Genomic DNA, 17,665 nt, shown 5'->3' with positions numbered 1-17,665 from the left:
GCTAATGTACACCATAGAGAGTTACAGGAATCTGAGAAACTAATGTACCTCCTGAGCTGCCTAAAGGGTTCAGCACTTGAGACGGTTTCGGGAATAGCGGCGACCAACGCAAACTACTCCGTTGCAGTGGAAACTTTGAAGCGAAGATATGGGTCAACTAACACTCTGATTGACGCACATTATACGGCCCTCAACAACCTCCAAAAGGCAGACTATACTAGTGCCAGCTGTCGGAGTGTCCTAGACAGTGTTGAACGGAATATCAGGGTGTTAGAGAAGCTCGGGGAACCAGTTGGAGGCAACCATTTAAGGGCATTAGTACTGTCAAAATTTCCTGAACAGGTTATACGTGAGCACCACCTCATCGGTGAAGGTACTGACTTGATGGCCATCAGAAACAGTCTAGATAGAATTATAACGGCAATGGAAAAGTCAGCACCAAGTACAGAGTACATTGCCGTGCCTGGCAGTAGCACAACTGAGGCGTTGCAAGTCCGCACAGAGGTGAGGCCTCAGACTAGCCGGAAGAGGAAACTTGCTGGAAATGCTGGAGCACCACCTTCAAAGCGAGCTAAGAGAGCATGCTTGTTCTGCAACCTGAAAGGACATGCTAGCAGGGACTGTCGCAAATACAGTACAGTCGAAGCTCGACAGAAGCAAGTAATGGGAAGGTGTCTACACTGCCTCCGACGCAATCATGTGACATCATCCTGCAAGCGCAAGATTGCTTGCTTCCGCTGTAAAGGGGACCATCTACTCATATTCTGTCCCAATCCGGCCTCAGATGGTGAGCAACGTGACATTTTAGAGAAATTCTCTTTAAAATCCTTGTGTGCTACTTCTAACAAACATACCCTTTTACAGACCGCAGTGGCAACTCTTCAAAACCCTCTAACTAAGAAAAGCAACAAAGGCAGAATCTTCATAGACTGCGGTAGTCAGCGGAGTTACATTACTCTGGCAGCTGCAAAAAAGTTAGGCCTGCCTACCCTTCAGGAAGACCTTCTACTAATTTTTACCTTCGGAGCTTCTGAACCTATGGAGACATCGACCCCCTCAACAACGGTTGACATCCAGACAAAACGTGATGTTACCAGGCAGTTTATTGTGAATGTCGTACCAAGAATTACAGACAGGGTTCCGGTGACATCCTTCAAGTATCCTGGAGTCGACATTGTTGCTGATGATGATACAGTTGGAGAGGTTGTTGATGTACTCATTGGGAATGACTACTTTGGCGCTATCCTCACAGGAAGAAAGATCCAGGTGTCCGAAGACTTTTGGTTATTGGATACGGATTTTGGATGGGTGCCTTCGGGGAAGCTTGCTCCTGAAGAAAGAAGCGGAGTACTCTCAGTGGTCACATACTATCAATGTCATACTCCTAGCTGCCCCTATTTCAGCGAGCCAGATCTGCCTTTAAGAAACATAGATGTAAGGTTCTTATGGTCATTAGAGAACCTAGGGATTACGGACTCTCCAAAAGCTACGAGACAAGAAGAAGCAGTTCGTCACTTCAATGAGACAGTGCAACATCAGGAAGGCCGGTACTTAGTGAAATGGCCCTGGATTGAGTACCCACCAGATTTGCCATCAAATTTTGGGTTGGCCTTAGGTCGACTGAAGAGTAACCTGAAAAGACTAGACTTGCAGTTGATTAAGGAATATGACTTGATCTTGAAGGAACAACTTGACCTCGGAATTATAGAAGTCGTTACTAGAGGGTCAGACTTGAACGGGGACCACCCAATTCACTACCTCGCCCACCATATGGTGAAACAAGATGGCGGCGGCAAGGGGAGGATAGTATACGACGCTAGTGCCAAAAGTACTGGACAGAAAAGCCTCAATGAGTGCCTTTACAGCGGACCTTCTATGTTAGAAGACCTAACGGCGTTACTTTTGAAGTTCCGCACGAAGAGGTATGGCATACTGGCTGATGTAGAAAAGGCGTTCCTACAAGTAGCACTTCAAGAGGATGATCGCGATGTCACAAGATTCCTCTGGTTAAAGGACACAACCAAGGAAGCGATGGAGGATAACCTGCTATATCTGAGGTTCTGCAGAGTACCATTCGGAGTTGTCGCGAGTCCATTCTTACTGACAGCAACGATCCGACATTACATAAGCCAGTCAAACAAGGCCTTGCTGAAACAAGTCGCTGACAAATGCTATGTGGATAACCTAGTGACTGGAGCCGATAGCCTGCAGGAGGCTAAGCAGATCTATGAGCAAACCAGAACAGTGTTTGAACAGCTGTCTATGAATATGAGGGACTGGATCTCAAACAACCAGAGCTTTATGGACATGATCCCAGAATGTCATAGGTCAGTCAAACATGGACAGGTCAAAGTGCTTGGACTTATGTGGAATGTCGAAGAAGATACGCTGAAACTGAATTTGACTGAGAACCACTTCAGCACAAATCCTCCTATTGACACAAAAAGAAAACTTCTTCGGGCTCTAGCACGTGTGTATGACCCATGTGGTTTTGTATGCCCATTAATGTTGTCAATGAAGCTGATCTTCCAGAATATCTGTGAAAAAAAATGTAAATGGTATACAGAACTACCTACGGAGATGACACAGTCTGTGAAGAAAGTCATGGAAGGTCTGAAATCCATAGTGGACACAGAGGTGCCTAGGTATATCGGGACAGATATCTCAAGGAGTGATCTTAAATATCACTTGCACTGCTTCACAGATGCCTCCAAAGACGCATATGCTGCCGTTATCTACCTTAAAGTGATTGAAGATGGACAAGGAAAATCAGTCTCGCTTTTGATGGCAAAATCACACGTGTCACAGACCAAAGACAAGGATGAATTAAAAATTCCCAAATTAGAATTACTAGGATTTCTGATTGGAAACAGACTCCTGAAATATGTAAGGAACAACCTTGATCTTGACATTGAGAAAGAATATTTGTGGTCAGATAGTTTGGTTGTACTTAGTTGGATGAGGTCAAACAAACTGCTCCCACCCTTTGTTGCCAACAGGGTAAACGAAATCAAGCGTGACCACCCTAACACAGAGATGTTCTATGTCCACACAAAAGCAAATCCTGCTGATATTGCTACGCGTCCCGAGCTGTTTGAAGAGAAAAGGCAACTTTGGTTTAACGGGCCGGAGTTTCTTGCCAACGAAGAATCATGCTGGCCCCAAAATAGACTCTATGAGGCACATCAGAACCTTCTTTCCGTTGGGGAGGTCCTGGGTGACGACCCAGGTGAGCCGACACAGGTAGTACACATTGGTGATGACGCTGACCAGAGTGAGGACCTAGAGCAAGCAAGTCCCAGTGATCCCGCTGAGCCAATGGATACCCAGGATTTGAACATACCTACAGAGAGTGGTGAATATCCTACTGATGGAAGCATGGAACTTGACAATCCTGAAAATTATAATGAAGGAGACATCCAGCAGCAGACCATTGTTGCCAAAATAGCGTCCGAGATAAAAGATCTACAAAGAAAGCACTTCCAAGAAGAACTAGATGGTAAAAGGACCCATTTAGCACGAAACCTATCTTTGTCGATGTGGACGGCCTTCTTAGGTGCCGTGGGCGTATGGCGAACACAACCTGGAGCTATGACATGAAGTATCCGATACTACTGCCAAAGAATTCTGAGTTTACTGACAGAATCATAAAAGAGACGCATGAGAGTAACTACCACGTCGGCGCTCCACATACATTGAGTATCATCAGGGAACTGTATTGGATACCCCAAGGGAAAGCCCAGGTGATGAAGGTGTTAAAGCGATGTACCCAGTGTGTCAAACACGGCGGCGGTCCGTATCGTTTACCAGCCACACCGGCGCTACCTTCAGAACGAGTAAATTACAACAGACCCTTTACTTACACTGGTGTTGATTATCTAGGACCATTATTTGTCAGTACCCAGACTGGTAAAGAGAAACGTTGGGTAGCCTTATTCACTTGTTTGACAGTAAGAGCGATACATCTCGAGATCGTGAAGGACCTCTCGGCTGAAGAATGTCTCCTAGCCTTGCGACGGTTTATAGCTGGTAGAAACAAACCACAACGGATGTACTCAGATAATGCGACTTGTTTTAAGTTGGTCGCTGCAATGGTACAACAGCCATACTGCGTTAAGAATGACATACAGTGGAAATTCATATGTCAACTAGCACCGTGGCATGGAGGGTTTTACAAGCGGCTTGTGGCCTTGGTGAAGCATTGTCTTAAAAGAACCCTAGAAAAACACCTTCTCAATGATACCAGGTTACTGACGGTGATAAAGGAAGTGGAAACAGTGCTGAATTCAAGACCACTGACCAGAGTCGGTACAGATGTGGAACATGTTCTCTGCCCGGCAGATTTCTTAAGCCTAGGACAATGTTTGACTATGAGACCATCTGCTGCTGATATTTCGACTTGTAACACTGTTACAAAGAGTGACCTGTTTGAGAGCTGGAAGAGAGGATACAATATTCTAGCAGAATTTAAGAGAATGTTCATCATGCAGTATCTTGCTAGTCTGAGAGAGAGGTACAACAACTCACCCAAGCAGCCTAGAGTTAAATCTCATCGATCACCACAAGTAGGCGACCTTGTACAGGTTAAATCGGATCTCAAGAACAGAAACCTCTGGAAAGTGGGGAAGATCCACGAGCTGATCAAGGGAAGTGATGGTGAATGTAGAGTAGCGAAGGTCAAGGTTGACGATTCTACTTTAACACGTTCCATTGGCCATCTCTACCCTCTGGAGGTAGATGACGAGACGCCTGAGGTAGAACCTGTAGCGGGAGGCTCGGCTGAGATTGGAGAGGACAGCGGGGAGTTGGAAGTTCCAAACAGAGTGAATGATCATCACGTACCTGTGCTCGTTGAACAACCGGAGGTCGACGCGGATGATCTATGCAAAACCCAAGATGAGCTGAAAAGTCAAACAGCTTTGTGTAATAGACTATTAGAAGAAAGAGAGGAAAATGAGGCTGAAATTAAGTCTGTTGTATCACGAAACTCTTTATTAAAGCGCCAACTAAACGAGCTGTCTGATCACCTGGCGGAGACTGAAGAACAAAGAAATTCTCTTCAGGTACTTGTGGACGGCCTTCGAGAGTGTCAATCAGTGCACGAGACCGCCCTCGAAAAAATTTATTTTCTGCAGAAAGAGCTTAGAGAAGCCCATAATGAAATTGATATTTTAAAACAAGCTAAGGGACATGATGAACACATACACACATTATCTGAGGAACTGTCATCCTTTTCCGACTCATGTCAAGATTTCCATTACGGCAATAAAAAACAGTTATTGAGGCATTCGAAAATAACACAAAAAATTAAACAGAGATCACAAATTAAGCGTCGTATTAGAATTTGTAAAAAAATCATCAAATCAAAGAAGGAATCACTGGAAATGAGAGCTAGATTATTAAACCAGGGAGCTGAGCTCGAGACTGTAACTGCAAAACTGAGCTCAGCCTACAAAGAGATCCACGAACTCTCCATTGCTACGGCAGAACTTACTCAGTTGAGCAAACATAACCGAGAACTGACAGAATTTTTTCTAGATAATTATCTTGATACGGAAGCCGACGAAGAAAATGACTTCGACGTAACCCAGATAAGCAGGCTTGTGCATAACATGCCCTCGGCTGAGCCCTCGCCGCCTTCGGCTGAGCCCTCGCCGCCTTCGGCTGAGCCCTCGCCGCCTTCGGCTGAGCCCTCGCCGCCTTCTGCTGAGCCCTCAATGCCCTCGGCTGAGCCCTCGCCGCCTTCAGCTGAGCCCTCGCCGCCTTCGGCTGAGCCCTCGCCGCCTTCGGCTGAGCCCTCGCCGCCTTCGGCTGAGCCCTCGCCGCCTTCTGCTGAGCCCTCGCCGCCCCCGGCTGAGCCCTGGCCGCCTTCGGCTGAGCCCTCGCTGCCTTCGGCTGAGCCCTCGCCGCCTTCGGCTGAGCCCTCGCCGCCTTCTGCTGAGCCCTCAATGCCCTCGGCTGAGCCCTCGCCGCCTTCGGCTGAGCCCTCGCCGCCTTCGGCTGAGCCCTCAATGCCCTCGGCTGAGCCCTCGCCGCCTTCGGCTGAGCCCTCGCCGCCTTCTGCTGAGCCCTCAATGCCCTCGGCTGAGCCCTCGCCGCCTTCGGTTGAGTCCTCGCCGCCTTCGGCTGAGCCCTCAATGCCCTCGGCTGAGCCCTCAATGCCCTCGGCTGAGCCCTCGCCGCCTTCCGCTGAGCCGTCGCCGCCTTCTGCTGAGCCCTCAATGCTCTCGGCTGAGCCCTCGCCGCCTTCGGCTGAGCCCTCGCCGCCTTCGGCTGAGCCCTCGCCGGCTTCGGCTGAGCCCTCGCCGCCTTCGGCTGAGCCCTCGCCGCCTTCGGCTGAGCCCTCGCCGCCTTCGGCTGTGCCCTCGCCGCCTTCGGCTGAGCCCTCGCCGCCTTCGGCTGAGCCCTCGCCGCCTTCGGCTGAGCCCTCGCCGCCTTCGGCTGAGCCCTCGCCGAATATTATCATGTATTGCGATGAGATCGGTAAAAACATTGGCACACTTCTACACAGATATTCTGGGGAGAAAAGTGTGATCAGTAATTGTTTGCCTTGTAATAGCTTCGAGAATATTTTAAATCGTATGACGAAGGACAATAACATCCATAGTAATACGACATTACTTATTTTCATAGGGAATATAGGGACAATGAATAAAAATGACTTAATTAGATATCATGACATACTAAATGGCTTTAAAGTAAAAAAAGTCGTATTGTTTTCATTCCCTTACTGCCAGCAGTTGTCACAGACCGAGAATACAATTAGATATAAGTTAAATTTACAAATGTATAATTTATGTGCATACAATAAAAACATCCATATAATTGACGCTAACAAGTATGTTAGAAATTTTTACATCCTGAACAGAGGTAAATTTTACCTCAAAAATGTTTGTAGGAGACAGATAGCTATGTCACTATCATATTTTTTGATATATCAACCAAAAACTTGACTTGTAAGCATATTAATCTCCAGCAGACAAGCACAAACCTGGTGCGGGTTCCAATTAATTTAAATTGAAACATATGACAACAGTGGACTCCAGTGCTGGCAACATACATAGTAATAAGATAAGTAACTCTAATAATGTAAGGATTAATAACAAAAAAAATGCCTGTAATCATGTAAGTCGCATCAACTTGGTCCATCAAAACATTCAAAGCATAAGAGGTAAAGATTTACAAATTGATTTATTTTTAAACTGTAATAATATAGATATATTATGTATTACCGAACACTGGCTAAGTTCTAATGAAATAATGTTTAATTTTAGCAACCATCAGCTTGGTAGTATATTTAATAGAGTTAAATCTGTACATGGGGGGTCTATGATAATTATAAACAACCAGTTAAAATTCAAAGAACGTAAAGATATTGTGTCCTTATCTGTCGAAAGAATAGTTGAAATAGCCGCCGTAGAACTAGATCAATTCATTGTTATTTGTGTTTATAGGCCACCCTTGGGCAGTTTTGATAAGTTTCAAGAGAAAATGGAAATAGCCTTAGCTAAACTATCCCACGTTAAAAAGCAAATTGTTGTGTGTGGAGACTTCAACATCAATGTTTTGGAAAGCTCTTCCTTAAGTGTTAGCTTGATAAGTCTATTCAAATCTTTCAGATTAAATCATACCTTTATGGAGCCTACAAGAGTGACTGCTACCAGCGCTACCTGTATTGATAACATTTTTACTGATATTGTTCCCATTAGTAAGAATGTGATCAGTACTCTGGAATCAGATCACTTGGGTCAGTTAATTACATTTGATCGAACGCGGGGTTTAAGTCTTCCAAAGGAGAGAATTACCTTTGTACCAGTAACTTCGGAACGTTTGGAGAGAATGAGAAAAAGCCTTGCTCTTCAGTTACCACTTTTGCCTGCTGAATTAGGTACTAATGACATGTACAATGCATTTTTCAACGTGTTCATAAAAGAGTATAATAAAATATTCACTTGTAAATCGGTTGTGTGTGGCGGTGCTAATCGCTTCAGTGAGTGGGCTACTGCAGACTTGCATAATCAAAGGAAAATACTGTACGAACTTTACGAGGAACGGCGCTATAGAACGGGTGACGAATTTAAAGAATATGTAAAACAGTTTTCTAAAAGCTTCAAATTGAATTGTCGTATAGCTAAATGTAATTATTTGAGCAATAAGATAAAAAACAGTACTAACGTCATTAAAACGACATGGAAAATAATAAATGAGGAAACTGGTCGTAAAAACAGGACAAATACCTCCATACCGGTTAAACGTAAACGGGAAATTGATAGAATCTAGTACAGATGTCGCCACTGAATTTGAAACTTTCTTTACTAATGTACCAGTTACCACGACTAAGCATCTTAACTCATCAAGTTTTTCTGCCGCTGAAATGTTAGAAAAAAAATTGCCAAAGTGTTTAATAGAATTTAAGTTTGATCATGTGACTAACCTAGAAGTACTTAAGGCATTTCGCTCTATTAATGTCAAAAAAGCTAGTGATCTTTGGGGGGTTTCTGTTCACATAATTAAATCCCTAATTGAATTATTAGTGCCTCACTTAGTAGAAATATTCAACAATTGCGTCGACTGTGGCGAGTTTCCAGACCTGATGAAGCAGAGTAACTCCTATATTTAAGACGGGTATTACCACTGATCCCACTAACTACAGGCCCATTTCAGTTCTGCCTACACTAAGCAAAATTTTTGAGAAATTAATATTGTCACAGTTACTTAGTCATTTTAACAATAACAATTTGATGCACAATAAGCAATTTGGATTCACTCGCGGTCGATCGACAATTGACGCTGGAATAGAATTAGTTAAAAATATTTTCGAAGCCTGGGAGGAGTCACATGATGCCATTGGCATTTTTTGTGACTTATCTAAGGCGTTCGACTGCGTTAGTCACGAAACACTCGTTAGGAAACTTTATTTCTACGGAGTTAGAGGAAAAGCGCTGAATTTGTTAAAATCCTATTTGGATGGGAGGATCCAAAGAGTGGACGTGAATGGAAAACGGTCCCCTGGGTCACTGGTTTCGATGGGCGTACCCCAGGGCTCCATATTGGGGCCCTTCCTGTTTCTCATTTATATAAATGATTTACCGTATTTAGTGAAGGATCACCATGATATAGTACTGTTTGCTGACGATACTTCCCTCATCTTTAAGGTCAAACGACACGAAGATGCCAACGTTCACGTAAACAGTGCTATATCAAATGTACTACAATGGTTCAGCATCAATAACCTATTGTTGAATGGGAAGAAAACTAAATATATAAGGTTCGTAACTACCAATGTCAAAACTACACAAACGACTGTCACCATCAAAGATGAGGAACTAGAACCAACCAGCAATACAGTGTTCCTGGGTTTAACATTAGATGCCAAGCTGCAATGGGGTTCCCACCTAAATGTTCTCGCAAACAAGCTCAGTTCTGCAGCGTTTGCAGTATGTAAAATACGCCACCTAACAGACGAAAAGACAGCTAGATTGGTTTACTTTGCCTACTTTCACAGCATCATGTCATACGGCATCTTGCTTTGGGGTAGTGCTGCTAATGTCAATGCCATTTTTGTTCTGCAAAAGCGCGCCATACGTTCGATCTATAAAATGAGTGCTAGGGATTCGCTTAGAAATAAGTTCAAGGAGATTAATATATTGACCGTATACTCCCAATACATTTATGAAAATATTGTATATGTCCATAAACATATAGATGACTTCAAAAGGAATTGTGACATACATAACATTAATACCAGAAACAAGGACAAACTGGCAGTGCCTGCAACACGTCTGCAAAAGATTAAAAACTCTTTTAAGGGTAACTGTGTGCGGTTCTACAATAAACTGCCAAGTAGTGTAACTGAACTTCCATTGAATAGATTCAAGAAACATATTAAGAATAGATTAATTTGTAAAGCCTATTATAATATCAAGGATTATGTAAATGACAAAAATGCCTGGGACTGAGTTGACTTACGCACTCCTATTATTTATATTGTTTCCGCTGACTTTTATATATATTTTTTTGTGTTTGACATTGTCTTTTTATTTATTGTTAATTGTTACCAATTGTATTGTTTTTTATTATTATTATTTGTGTTTTAAACAATGATTGTAATATTTACGTATACTTTGTATGACATGTCAAAAGTGCTTATTAATTTATTATTAGGTGACCCCTTCTCCTACTCTCATGTAGCATGGTGTTATGTGTACTCATCATATAATACACTTGCCTGAATCCAATCGGGTATAGATTCGCTTGGGCGACAAAATATCATATGATGAGTACACATAACACCATGCTACATGAGAGTAGGAGAAGGGGTCACCTACGACCACACTGTTACATGTACAAGTACATTTACTTCCGAGTTGGCATCGCATGTTTCGTATCAATATGAGAGTGCAGTCTACTGGCCTTATCCAGAGTGACTCTCCCGTCCTGTACGATCGGTTGCCTCCAGACTAGGTACTACCATCTAGTACCCTGGTGTCCTACACACCACCTGGACGAGGGGGCGGTGCCCCCTCGGGATCCTCCATATGCCTGCCCCCTAGATCCGGCCCTTATACTCCAACTCATAACCGACCGTACTACATGCGTTATTGCCTGTGTGCTTCCGATACACACTCCGGAAAGCCCCGCCCGGGCTTCCCAGTCCAATATCGAGATTGGACTATGTCTTAGTGAAACTACGTTAACCAAGGACCGTTGGTTAACCCCTTGTTCCACTCCCATGTAGCTAGGATGTCGATTATACAAGCATAAATATGTGTGTAAACACTCACCGGGGCAGGCTCCCGTTACCGCGTGGAGGCGCACCATGCACCGACTCAGTACACCCAGCGCCGTCCTACGCTTCCTGCACGTACCTTCATTTCTTCTCTAATGCCGCCATCGTGCTTTTTCCCGCCATCGGAACTGTCAGCTGTCAGTGTGGCAGTGTTGCCACATGACAAAGTAGTCCTGGTTGATACCACTTACCAACTTACATCGCGCTTGGCGCGACAGTTAGATTGCATTGTGCGCTCGGCGGCCGCTATGTCACGGTCGGCTGTGATAATACATGTGTCGTCCGCGAACTAATAGACAGAGCCCTCGGTTATTATGTTGCACATATCATTAACATACAGCAAGTACTCAGTTGGGCCGATTATGGATCCTTGTGCCGTGCCTTTTTCGGTTTTTATTTCGTCACTGTATATGTTGTTTATCTTTACTCGTGTGTGTCTATTTTTGTGATAGTTTTTCAGCAAGTTAACTAAAGGGCCCTGTATACCGCTCTGCTCTAGTTTGCAATACAACGTTTCATAATCTAACATTTCAAAAGCTTTGCTAAAATCAATGAAAACAACGAGTACATGCCTTTTTTCATGCATGTGCTCGTTGATTTAATTGTTAAAGTCACAACTCACAAAGTAGCTGAGAGGTACTTCGGTTTTTTTGAAAACCGTATTGTTTACTGTTTATTATATTGTTTTGATTCAAAAAGTTACTGATTTCGTTACCGAGGTATCTCTCAACTATCTTATCGATATGTCGCAGTCGGATCGTATAATCCGCCGTATTACATTACGGCTAGCCGTTTTCAAAAACAGGGGCGTTTTGAAATGCGGCGGTTTAACGATTAGCCGGATTGAATGCGGCTGAATGAGAATCCGCCGGAATGTATTCGGCGCCATACGTTCTTCAACACGGCTAGCCGTAATGTAATACAGCGAGTCATTAGCCGCCGCTTTGACAGTTTTTAGTTCCCATTTTTAACACCCGTGGCGCTGCCTGACAAACGCTGGGGTGTCCATCAAATCTGGAGTTCGTCGGACTGTTTCTTTTCAAAAAACATTTCTTTCGCAACTTAACTAGACGGAGCCCCGCTTCGCGGGGCTCCTATTTCTGAGCGGTTTGCCCTTCGGGCATCTGAAGCTACCTAACGAACCTAACCTACCTACCTATTGATTTAGTGAGACGTCCGTGAAAACATTACACTTTGGGGAAAAAAGCGTAGGTAGGTAAGTAGGTTAGGTTCGTTAGGTAGCTTCAGATGCCCGAAGGGCAAACCGCCCAGAAATAGGAGCCCCGCTTGCGGGGCTCCGTCTATTTAAGTTGCGAAGGAAATGTTTTGGAAAATAAACACATGTAGTGCGGTGGGACCATGGTAAAAATAAATTAAATTGCAAACATTGTCAAACTCCGGTTACGTAGGCGACCGAAAGAACTGGTCACTCTACAATCTAAAATAGTAGTACGATGCGGCTAAACGTTGGCCGCCTTATTGAAGAACGTATCGCAATGACAATCCGGCTAATCGTCGAACCGCCGCATTTCAAAACGCCCCTGTTTTTGATAACGGCTAGCCGTAATGTAATACGGCGGATTATACGATCTGACTACGACAGATACACGACAATATAGTAATAGGTCTATAGTTGTTATAGTCTTTATGCGCTCCTTTTTTGTAAATAGGGCGTATTATACCAGTTTTGAGTTGTTCGGGGTATACAGATGTGGCAAGGCAGGTATTAATTAAGTGAGTAAGAATTGGTGCAATGTTAAGACAATTTTTTTTAATGAAATGAAAACATTTATTTTCAGGCAACTATTGGCCCATAGATAAATACCTTAAAACTAGCATACATATTATTACAAAATATATCTTAAAACTAAAAACACAATTATGGCTGCGATGCAGTTCGCAACCCCGCAGTGTCAGGGAGCCGGCCGCGGAACCGCCGGAACTTGACACCCTTCGGCCAAAACTCCTCCTTGGTGAAGGTCGGTTTAATGTCTATGACTCGAATTTTATCAAACCCCGGGCTTTTTCTATCATTTAAACCTTTGATTATTTTAGAAATATTGTCACATGTCGCTTTTTTAACCCTCATTGCCACATCTGCGGCCCCGGCAAACCCCGTATGGTCGAGAATTTGTATTTTACATGGGACTGATATTTTATTTACATTATTATGAAATTGTCGGGCAAAATTACTACATATTTAACCTTAAAATGCTCTCTAAACATGTCGGCCACCTGAGCAGGATCACTGAGGCCCTCCACACTGGACGGCAAGCTCGGTTTATGGCCAAGCTTCTTTGTACACTTCCAGAACCGGCCAAAGTCTTTGCCACTGTGGTGAGTTGCTAAGATATCCATTTTAATTTGGTTCTGATTGTTCTGACACCACTTAAGCTTTTCCTTAAACAACTTTCTCGAAGCGCACATATCAGCATAAAGACGCCCAGCCGAAGGCTTGCCATGCATCACCCACTGCTGGAAGCCGAACCTTGCTGCCCTATGGACGTCTCTAACATGGCGGTTCCAACCCACAACAGTATGCTTTTTCTTTACAGTTCCGTTTTTATTACAACTAGATTCAGCAGCGGACTGAAGTACGTTTATAATATTGTCATTATATAAATTATTAATTATTTGACAATGAGAAGAATTATTACAATATTTATCCCGGCAATTCATTAATTCAGAAGGAAATTTAATACATTTTAAATTGTCACAGCACTCTTTATTATATAATTTAATTTGATTATTATCCCTTACACCCCATATAATTTTATTACATAAATTATTAATAAAAATAAATTTCGGTTTCAAAACATTAATATTACACTTAATAATTAACGGGAAGTGATCCGACCAATAAATATCATATCTTACTTCAATTTGTGTTACGGACATACGGACATCCACGCTGTATCAGTAACCAAACAGTGGTCGAGCCAACGCCTCGCGCCTGCATCCGTGGGCTTCACTAATGTAGGTATATGTGTCAGAGTTCATACCTAGGCACTCCACGTCAGCGCAGCGCCAGCTTTGATCCACGAAAAAATTACACATATCATTATAAAAGCGACTCCCGATGTGTGCATTAAAGTCATCTAGAATAAAAACAGCGTCGGCACTATCGACTCTCGATTACCGCACTAATTTCACTCAGGCACTCAGTAAATTCCGTCAAGTTCACTAATTCGTCTGTAGGCATATATACAGAGAACAGTAAAAGTGACCGCTCATCAACACGCGCCCTAATTGCCGCGGTGCGTACACTATTACACGATATCACATTAACCGCCGAGAAGATTCCTTTTCTCCACATAATCGCCACTCCTCCGTAAGGCCTACCGCGAAGGATTTTATCAGAGGTGTCGACTGCAGATTTACTGGTTGCTTCAAAACGTTCATGTATACTACTAATGTAACCTAGGTCATCAGGCATTAACCAGGTCTCCTGGAATGCGATCACATCGGCCGACTGACATAATTGCCTAATACCATCTACAGATCTCATCACAGACTTACAGTTAAAGCTAACCATTGTCATTGTCGAAGTAACTTGATCAGATCTTAATGTCATTTAATTTTATTTATTATAATTTGCTTCATTCAACGGTTTTCGAAAATCTATATACCGACGAAAACCAATCCCATCCGGCCATAGATTATCGTCCATAAAGATTTCAATCTTATGTCTTGGTACGTACACCTTAAAGGAATTGTAGTCCTTCTTTCTATTCATATTAATTTTCTCAAGCTGAACATGCTCCTGTGTTTTTTCATATATATCAGTTGTAATGTCATCATTTGTGGCGTCTTTATGAACATTATTTATAAAGAGTGCTATTTTAACATCGGCAGCTTTAAATTTTTGAGTTGGATTCGAGATCGCCTTCCCCTTAACTCCAATAAAGCGGTTACCTAACCTGTTCCTTTGCACTAATTGCCATTTTTCATCTTGTTTTTCATCTTTCCAACCGCGCCCGTCGTTAAGAACATCTGCAAATGTTTGTTTACATTGCGTCAGCTGTTCGTCGCTATGCATATTATCCATTCCCGCATCAACTGACGTTAACTCGTCCGCGGTGGAGTCACGCGAAACCTGATTCGCAACCGGGTCCCGCGCATAGTTCACAGTTGATAAATCGGTTGCTACACTTGGCTCGACTTGCGGGAGCGAAATAGTACCCAACTGGCCTTTGTGCGAAAGAGATGGCGGTACACTTTGCGACTGGTTGACAATATCAGTTGATTCTACCGGCTCCGGGAGTGAATTTTCATTAGATACATTTATTATACCAAATGGGCCACTGTCCTGATTTTGTAGGTCGAAGCTTTTTCGCAATAATATATTATGTGCACCTTTTACATTTACAAAGTTCATGGACTCTGAGTGATTCACCAGCGAAGCACTTCGGACCGTTACAAACTCATTTTTCAAACTCTCCAACTGACTTATTGTGGCATATTAACTCACATTTATAGACGGGTCTAACGCGAATTTTATTCAATTACCTTGATTTACCGACGTTTCGACACAGGTTTCACTGGTCGTGGTCGCGGCTGACTGATGTCCCAGCAAAATGTCAAAACAGAGATTTGTGCAACTACCCGACGAAAAGTGTATGGAGAAGTTTGGGGTAGACATCACATTTTCAAACCACCCACTACACATAATGTTAATTATTGTCAAGCAATAGTCCGACACGCAATACTCACAATATCCACGCATCCGTCCGAAGATAGATCCTATGGCTTTAACTTTTGTATCACTGGTTCCCAAGTTGGCGATAAGTTGAAACCATCCTCCCTATTAAAATTCCTGGGGTGTTTCTTGATTTCAATTGCTTCTCGCACAACTCGAGGATAATAATGGCGTTCAGTGGAGACTACTTTTGGTCTATGCAACTCAATCCAGTGATTTGTGCCAGATGTAAGAAGATGTTCGGCGATTGCGGATTTGTGTAATTGGCGATTTTTAACTGCCGCTATGTGCTCTTTCACCCTCTCTTGCACGCTCCGTTTAGTTTGTCCAATGTACACACTTCCGCAGCTACAGTCTATTTTGTAAACGCCCGGATTTTGGTACGGAATGACATCTTTTGGACTGCGCAACAGATCTGCTACTTTGAATAACGGCTTGTATACAGACTTGATGGAGAATTTCTTAAGTACTGCTCTAATTTTGTCCGTTATCCCTTTCACATATGGTAGAAACGCTGGTTGTCTGTTGACCTCTGGATGTCTTTCCGTTCTCTTCGGCTTGCGTTTCATCCTCCCATGGTATCCATGGGATACCATGGTATTATTATTGTGGCATATCTTTCCTTTACCATATTTAACTCGTTTTGAATAGTCAAAATGTCTTTCAGCAACCTTGTTACGTCGATATGGTCGAATGTAACCGAAGGGAGTTTTTGTAGATCTTTTGCAACAAAAATCGGTACAGCCTCAGGATCGAGTTCTTTAAACAAGGTTATTATATCCTCAATATTCTTTTGCCCTTTCTTGTCTTTCTTGCGCGATATCTTACGCACATTCGTTTTCACAGAGTCAAATAACAAGTTTTTAGCACTCCGAGACCACGGGGACAACGCCGTCCTCGAAACGTCGGAGGTAAATCTTAAAACTTAAATACGCGATTAAGTCCCGTTGTGCAGTTTGATAAAGTTTTTAGCACACAAAATATCTTCTGATGAAAACGCCGTTGTACACAATCGTATTATGCTGTCTTCAGTCATAACTTCCACTTTGTTTTGAACGAATGCCAATAACTCGTTGATAACAATATTGCAACTGTTGCACTTTAACACGTTCGAGGTCATTGTCCCCGTATGAACCCGTTAGGGCCTTTACGCACTCAGATACACGTCTACCCGCAAGCGACGCGCGGCGCAAACTGTATATTGTACCCTTCTTCTGCAAATAAATCATTTATATTTCTACTCTCTTTTACTTCTACGTTCGAACGTCTCATTTAACCCGTCAGCGTCATTTTGATACTATGATGGGAAGATCATAAGTATTTTATTTTTCCATTTTTGTATTATCGTTCGTAAGGCTACCCTGTGTCAGCTTGAAGCGAAATCCAATGGAGAAATAAAAAGAAACATTATAGTGCTCATCAGCGTCATCAGCAGACTTATGATATCGGAACCAACCATACCGTCAATAACTAGATACATACATGTACCATTAACAAAACTTTACAGGACCTCCGATACTGGGCATATCTATCCAAAAAAATAACAGTCTTTTAATTGTGGTCCACCGCATTTAATTTCCGAAAGTCAAATTATATTCGTGAAGTTCGGTTTTAAGTACTTATGGTGCTAACATTCGTTCAAAATTGAGTAAAGCTATGCATTTTTATTCAGTATTTACGTCCTAATTTACATGGCGCTATAGGTTCAGCTTGTAAGTAAGTCTCTAATAACATATAAGGTGTAATAAGGCACTAGACAGCGCTCGTCCGCGACTATATGACCCACAACCGCGACTAACAACTTCTCTATTAAGCTGCAAGTGACACAAAGGAGCCAAGCACCGATTGCAATACAAGGAGCTACAAAAGACTTTTTATCGCCCACTCAGATTTCTGGCAGCATCGGTTTCATGAAATAATTGCTCTAAACTCGGTCTATAGGATTCCTAGTCTATGATTTAACTATGGCAATTTTGTATTTAAAGCTTTGACAGTTGATAGAGCTTTCAAAAACTTACTTTGTCACCTCGATTCCCAACGACAATCAACTTTGCCACTTTTGTATTTTTGTAATTTAGAAAGTAAACCAGCGTTAATACTACAGTCCACTTATTATTTCACCACCTTTACAACACCTGAGACCAGCGAAGATTTTACAAGAATGATATTCAAAGCTC

At 42.8% G+C, this 17,665-nt stretch overlaps 1 protein-coding gene and 1 long non-coding RNA gene across 2 annotated transcripts in view; both read right to left on the bottom strand.

Moving 5' to 3' along the window:
* The window catches only part of LOC134805609 (uncharacterized), a 401,522-nt gene that overhangs the window by 19,546 nt on the left and 364,311 nt on the right, over positions 1-17,665 (bottom strand). The window lies entirely within an intron of this gene.
* Positions 14,370-16,608, bottom strand: LOC134805580 (uncharacterized). Its single transcript, XM_063778856.1, has 3 exons — positions 16,466-16,608; positions 16,082-16,357; positions 14,370-15,195 (listed from the first exon to the last, which is right to left on the bottom strand). The coding sequence occupies exons 1-3, from the start codon at positions 16,606-16,608 to the stop codon at positions 14,370-14,372; spliced, it is 1,245 nt and encodes a 414-aa protein (XP_063634926.1).

Source organism: Cydia splendana, unplaced genomic scaffold (genome assembly GCF_910591565.1).
Source record: "Cydia splendana unplaced genomic scaffold, ilCydSple1.2 scaffold_45_ctg1, whole genome shotgun sequence".
NCBI lineage: Eukaryota > Metazoa > Arthropoda > Insecta > Lepidoptera > Tortricidae > Cydia > Cydia splendana.
Note: the sequence above shows the minus strand (reverse complement) of the source record. Positions and strands in the feature narration are given on the sequence as shown.

What these genes read in the sequence shown, in the direction of transcription:
- LOC134805580 (XM_063778856.1), bottom strand. Translation starts at nt 16,608, where the DNA reads ATGACCTCGAACGTGTTAAAGTGCAACAGTTGCAATATTGTTATCAAC. An exon ending in TTTTCATCAGAAGATATTTT is followed by an intron (nt 16,358 to 16,465) that starts GTGTGCTAAAAA and finishes GTGGTCTCGGAG; the next exon opens with TGCTAAAAACTTGTTATTTG. An exon ending in GCCACAATAATAATACCATG is followed by an intron (nt 15,196 to 16,081) that starts GTATCCCATGGA and finishes AACGGTCCGAAG; the next exon opens with TGCTTCGCTGGTGAATCACT.